This window comes from Microtus ochrogaster, chromosome 5 (assembly GCF_000317375.1).
Source record: "Microtus ochrogaster isolate Prairie Vole_2 chromosome 5, MicOch1.0, whole genome shotgun sequence".
In the NCBI taxonomy this organism is placed as follows: domain Eukaryota; kingdom Metazoa; phylum Chordata; class Mammalia; order Rodentia; family Cricetidae; genus Microtus; species Microtus ochrogaster.
In genome coordinates, this window is record NC_022012.1 from 33,409,662 (window position 1) to 33,416,278 (window position 6,617).

The 6,617-nt window shown below is 36.2% G+C and overlaps 1 protein-coding gene across 1 annotated transcript; it reads right to left on the reverse strand.

The window, feature by feature from the left end:
• Window positions 1–4,350: 4,350 nt before the first annotated feature.
• Window positions 4,351–5,268, reverse strand: LOC101988408 (olfactory receptor 148-like). The gene has a single exon (XM_005347503.1). The coding sequence runs from the start codon at window positions 5,266–5,268 to the stop codon at window positions 4,351–4,353; it is 918 nt and encodes a 305-aa protein (XP_005347560.1).
• Between the last annotated feature and the right edge of the window lie 1,349 nt (window positions 5,269–6,617).

Sequence of the window (6,617 nt, forward strand, 5' to 3'; positions counted from 1 at the left end):
ATGATTGGCTATACATATCTGCATCTGTTTCCATTAGTCATTGTATGAAGACTCTCTGTTGACAGTTGGGCCAGGCACTGATGTCAGCACATCCCATGGGCAGGACAAACTATAGGTCAGAGGTTATATAGCTGGGTTGGTTCCCTAAGCCATTTACTGGAAGTCTTACCTGGTCACAAAAGATGGTCAGTTGGAAGCTACTTCTTCCCTGTTGCTGGGAGTCTTATCTGTGGTAATCCTTGCAAATTTTTAGGAGTTTGCCTTGCACCAGGGTTCTACCTGACCCTGAAATTCACTCCTTTCCTGTGGCTCCTTCTGGGTTTTCCCTCTACACCTTCCCACCTGATCCCACATGTTCCGATTCCCACCTCCCACTAGCCCACTCAGAAAATCCTGTATAACAAGAACTCCAAGTCTTTGAAGAAAGAAATTGGAGGACATATCAGAAAAAGGAAAAATCTTTCATGCTCATAAATAGGTAGGATTAACATAGAAAAATGACCATCTTATCAAAAGCAATCTATACATTTAATGCAATCCCCATTAAAACTCTAACACTATTCTTTATAGACCTTGAAAGAACAATACTCAACTTCATACAGAAAAACAAAATGCCCAGGATAGTTAAAACAATACTGTACAATAAAAAGACTTGTGGAGGTATCACCATTCATTATTTTAAGATCTACTACAGAGTTATAGTAATAAAAACTGCATGGTATTGGTATAAAAACAGATAGGTGGATTAATGTAATCAAATAAAGGACCCAGGTATAAATCTATATACCTATAGACACCTGATTTTCAATAAAGAATCCAAATTATACAAGGGGAAAAAAGAAAGCATCTTCAGCATATGCTGGTCTAACTGGATGTAGATGAATGTAAACAGATTCATATATATGTCACCCTACAGAAAACTCAAGTCCAGTTGAATCAATGACCTCAACATAAATCCAGATATGTTGAACTTGATAGAAGAGAGAGTGTGAAATAGCCTTGAACTCATCAACACAAAAGACAACTTCCTGACTAGAATACTAATAGTACAGACACTAAGATTAACAAATAATAATTGGGATCTGGGCAGTGGTGGTGCACGCCTTAATCCCAGCATTTGGGAGACAGAGGTAGGTGGATCTCTATGAGTTGAAGGGCAGTGTGGTCTACACAAACTGGTTCCAGGATAGGCTCCAAAGCTACAGAGAAACCTTATCTCAAAAAATAAACCAAAACAAAACAAGAAGACAAATCATAATTGGAACCTCATGAAACTGAAAAGCTTCTGTAAGGCAAAGAACACTCACAGTCAATAGGACAAAATGGCTACATACAGAATGAGAAATGATTTTAACAAACTCCACATCAGGCACAAGGCTAATATCTAAAATATGTGAAGAACCCCCCCAAAAAAAACCTAGAAATCAACAAACCAAATAATCTAATTTAAAAATGGGCTATAGATCTAAATATATAATTCTCAACAGAAGAATCTCAAATGGTTATGAAACACTTAAAGATATGTTCAACATCCTTAGCCATCAGAGATTAACAATAACTCTCAGATTCCATCTGACACCTGTCAGAACGGCTAAGACCAAAAACATAAGTGACAACTTATGTTGGAGAAAATGTGGTGCATGAGGAACACTCCTCCATTGCTGGTAGGAGAATAAGCTTGTACAGTCACTTTGGAAATTACTATGGCAGTTTTTAGAAAATTAAGAACCAATATACGTCAAGACTCAGCGATCCTACTCTTGGGTATATGCCCAAAAGATGTTCAGTCACATCACAAGGACACTTGCTCAGTTCTGTTCACAATAGTTGAGCTTTATACATAATATCCAGAAACTTGAAACAACCCAGAAATGTCTCAACCAAAGAATGGGTATTCAAAGTGTGGTACAGCTGTTAAAAACAATGACTTCATAAAATTTGAAAGCACAGTGAAAGAACTAGAAAAAAAATCTTCCGGAGTGAGGTAACCCAGACTCAGAAAGTCAAACATGGTATGTACTAACACATAAGTGGATATGAGCTATAAAAATAAAGGATAATAATTCTATAATTCGCAGTCCTGGGGAGGTTAAGTAATAGAGGACTTAAGGGGTAACACTTGGATCTCCCTAGAAAGTAGAAGAATAAATAAAAGACATGTATTCCATTCTAATTTATATATATTTGCATATTGGTGTTCTCTATCTGCAATTCAATATTCCAGAATGCTTCTATTCTGTGATGATAATTATGCTCTTTTTTCACAGTTTGGGTTGTTAAATGGTATTGAGTAACTCAATGAACTCTTAACTGGACATGTCCTTTGGGCATCCCACTGTCTATAAAAGTATGGTTGAATGTCTCAACTTTTCCAGATGAGATGGTACAGTGGGTTCTCCCACCAGAATCCAACTGTAAGAACAACAAATGTAATGTATGATATATAAATAAAAAATGTAGAACTAAGATTTTCTGTGGTTTAGATGACTGTGAGTAATTCTAGGAGAGATGTATAATCATTAGGTTGCACCCTATGTCACCTTTTTTTCCATCTAGATGGGTTTCATTGTCTTCTTACTTCATTTAAGGGAAATTTTTTCTCACATTTGATACTGGGTGTTTGTTTTTTTTTTTTTTTTTGCTTTGTCTTGTTTTATATTATGGTTGAAAAAATTTAGAGATTTGGGAAAATAAAAATGGAAACAAATCCCACAAGTGATGTCATGAAAATTAAGATCTGGCATGGACTGGATTGAAATCCTCAGTAAATAGAAATTTCATAGTTCTTTTTTTTTTTTTTCGATTGCTGGGATAAAAATACAATGACCAAAGGAACTTGTAAAAGAAAAAGTTTTATTTGGCTTATGGTTTCAGAAGATTGGAGTCCGTGATGGATAAGCTAAGGAATAGCTGTGAGCTCCCACCTTGACCTACACCCGTGAGTCAGGAGTGAGCACTAGGAACTGTACCTCAAAACCCAGGACCTAGTTAGAGACTTCCTCCAGCAGGACCATACTTCCTAATCCTTCAAAAACAGTCCCCCCAAGCAGTCCCCCCAAAGACAAAGATTAATATATGAGCTAATAGAGCTCATTCTCATTTGAAATACCACAAATATCCTTGTTTTCCCCTCGGACTCTGATTTTTTTTTTTAATTGAGAAATGTTTCTCACCTCCAGAGTACGTAGGTGTAGTTAATAAAATGCTGCTTGGAGAGAAAATTAATTAATAAGCATAATAACTGAACAAGTAGGACCTATTCCATATCACTGGGTGAGAAACCTGTCCAATGGTTTAGGCTGATAGTAATTTAATGCACTGGCAGCATAGTGTAGGGATAAATTCATGGCAAAGGAGTCTACAAACGGACTTGGGTCAGTCCTTGTTTTATCTGAATATGGCACAGAGAAAAAGACTTTAGCCCACCTCCAAATGGTGCCAAAAGTAGAGCAGAATGACTGGTGATGATAGAGTCAATGCATTAGAAAGACCTGTGTGTGATCATTCCCAGTTATTTTTTGGCCCACTCTTTTCTGTCATAAAGGGTTTTAGAGTGGCACATTGGCAGGCAAGTTATTTAAGGAGGCTTTATTTCTAAGGACTTAAAAAGGTGTGTGTGTGTGTTTAAATCCTTACTTTATTTACTTATTTTTGAATTGACTTGAGTGGGTGAAAGTGTGAAGGCCAAAGATAAGACTCAATAGGTAAAGTACTTGTCATCAAACATCAAGCATTGTGCAGTCAACTTTCTTTTAACTAAAGCTGTGATTGTGAATGATAAAGTAAGCTGGTTTAGTATCTTGAGGACCTTATTTTTAAAGTTCTTTTAGGGATGTATAAACTTTACTTTATGGACATCAAATGAAAATTAAGTAAGGTGGTATATATAAAAATATCACCTCAGTGTCTGAAGAACAATTAGTGTTCTAAAAATATAACTTAAGATCTATAAAATGTGACTGGGAAAGGCTAAAAGGTATGAAGTAGAAGTGCATGCCAAGCACAACAGAAGCTGAAGTGGGGCCAGATTTGACACATAGAGAAGTAAAAGAAGGGTCAAAGGTCTTTTCTTTCTTTAATTGCAAAATTGAAAGCCATGTATCAAGACAAGAAAAACATCTTTTGACATTTTATGAGGCTACAGATTACTTACCCAGAAAAGAATGGCAAATAAGAATAGTTATAGAATTAATTTTGAGACACTTGTGATGATAGAGACAAAAAAATTAGAAAATACTATAAATGATTTCTCTTATGGGTTTGTTTGTTTAAAAGAATGAAACAGGAGATTAATGGTAACAGAATAATTTAAAAAATTAATTATGAACTCCATATTTAATTTTTAAACACCTAAGCTAAACTGTGAAACACCCTTCTTAAGGACCTCTTTACTTCCTTGTTCCTCAGTGAATAGATTAAAGAGTTCAGCATGGGTGACACAATATTATTTAATATTTGCACCACAGCACCAAGCAGGGGGTTTGGTGTGCGCTGCAGGTAGATGATGATGACTGGTCCATAGGCACAGAGGATGGCAGTGAGGTGGGCACTGCAGGTAGAGAATGCCTTCTGCCTGCCCTCTGCTGAACGGATTCTCAGAATAGCAATTCCAATGTGTGCATAAGAGACACAAACACTGAAGAGAAGCATCAGAGCCAGAAAGCCAACATTAATGGAACCCACCTTCTGAGCCAATCTGCTATCAGAGCAAGCCAAAGGCAAAACTGCAGGAAGGTCACAGAAGTAATGGTGGACAAGACTGGGCCCACAGTAAGTTAACTGGAAAGTAAAGGATGTCAGAATGCTGGACTGAAGACCACCAACCAACCAGGATACTGTGACCAAACTCAGGCACACTCCAGGTTTCATGATGAGCATGTATCTCAGGGGGTGACAGATGGCAACATAGCGATCATAAGCCATCACAGAATAGAGGCAGCCTTCAGTACAACCCAGAAAGTGATAGAAGAAGAGCTGGGCGGCACAGCCTTTGTAAGAGATGGCTGGGCTCTGACCAGAGAGATAAAATAGCATCTTGGGACAGGTTACTGATGGGAATAACATGTCAAAAATGGATAGAAGTCCCAAGAAGAAATACATAGGGGTGTGAAGGGTAGATGAGGAAACAATTGCTGTGAAAATGAGTGAATTTCCAAGCAAGGTGAAGAAGTAGATGAATAAGAACACAACAAAGAGTAGAGTCTCCAGTCCTTGTGTGTGAGGTATTCCCAATAGAACAAATTCATCCAGCAATGTTTGATTTCCCATGGTCCAGGAAGCTTATTTTGGATTTTCCTAAACATGAAAATATGGATGTAGAGGTTGATTTATGTCATGGTTTTTAATAATTTTTCCTTAGAAATAACAATGGGAGTTATTTCAAGGTCATTTGTGTGCTATAAAACATAATACTAACACAGACTTCATATTAGAGATTTATTTCCTCTCAAGCATGAATAGGAATAAAGTAAAGCCTTAACATGCAGAAGCAATGGATGAGGTAAGATGACAGAGTTCCAAATAGAAGAGTGACATGGTTTAGCTAATTCCCATAATTCTTTATTCAGAATTAATACAGAATGAAAATCCAACCTGAAAAACGGTTCCTCCTCTTTCCTTTTAGAACATTTTAAATTACTCAATTACACTCAGTGACAGCTTTTGAAAGAGATGGCTGAGCTTGGACCATACTAAATGTTCATTAAAGTTGAATTCAGGTTGCCCCCTTCTAATTTGAACTATGAATTATCATAAGAGTACAATTTGTGTAGTATTTACCTATTCTAATTTCACACACACATACATATATTTGTGTATAAATGTAGATTGATGCATACATGCATTGTGTGTAGGTTGGTTGGGACATTTACTCATATGAGAAGGTTCATTTGCATTAAATGAACTTATAGTGAAACTTTTCACTATTATTAGATTGTTAAATTCCCTAGAATTTAGCAGCTATGGTGCATTTTGTGGGTTTTAGATTTTAGTGGAATTACATGCTATGTAAATAAAGAAATATAAAATATTTTACAATGTTAATAATCATTGTGTATTAAATTCTGAAAGGTTATTGCATTAAAACAAAAAGTCTGGACTTCTTAGAAACTTAATGTTTGTAAATGCTTAATTTACCAAAGAAATTAGGGTAAGCATGTTTAGTCTGGCCCAATATTCCCAGTAGATATTAGGACATAGGTGGATAATGCTAAATAAAGAAAGAATGTTCAGCAGAGGACATGTAGAATGTACTCTTTTGTTACATACATCCCCTTGTACTGTCATTCAGTCTCCATGTCATAACTTGCTTTGTTTAATTTGAACAGAAATAGGCAACTGAATATGCTGAGAACCCAAATGTACCCCTTGGTAAGTGTGATAAGAAGGCTGTTGAAATGCTTTCCTTTCAGTGTTCGTGGAACTCAGACAGGAGCAGACCATGTTTCACGTTGCATTTTTACCTTACACATCTTCATGAGACATAAATTATGTAGAATTTATCCAGTGATCATTGCTATAGTGTCTAACTCTTGTGTTCATTTTTGTCTGTTCTTTTCTTACAATTAATGAGTACTGTGTAAAAAAATTGTCTTTAAAATCTTGGAAATAAGTCAATA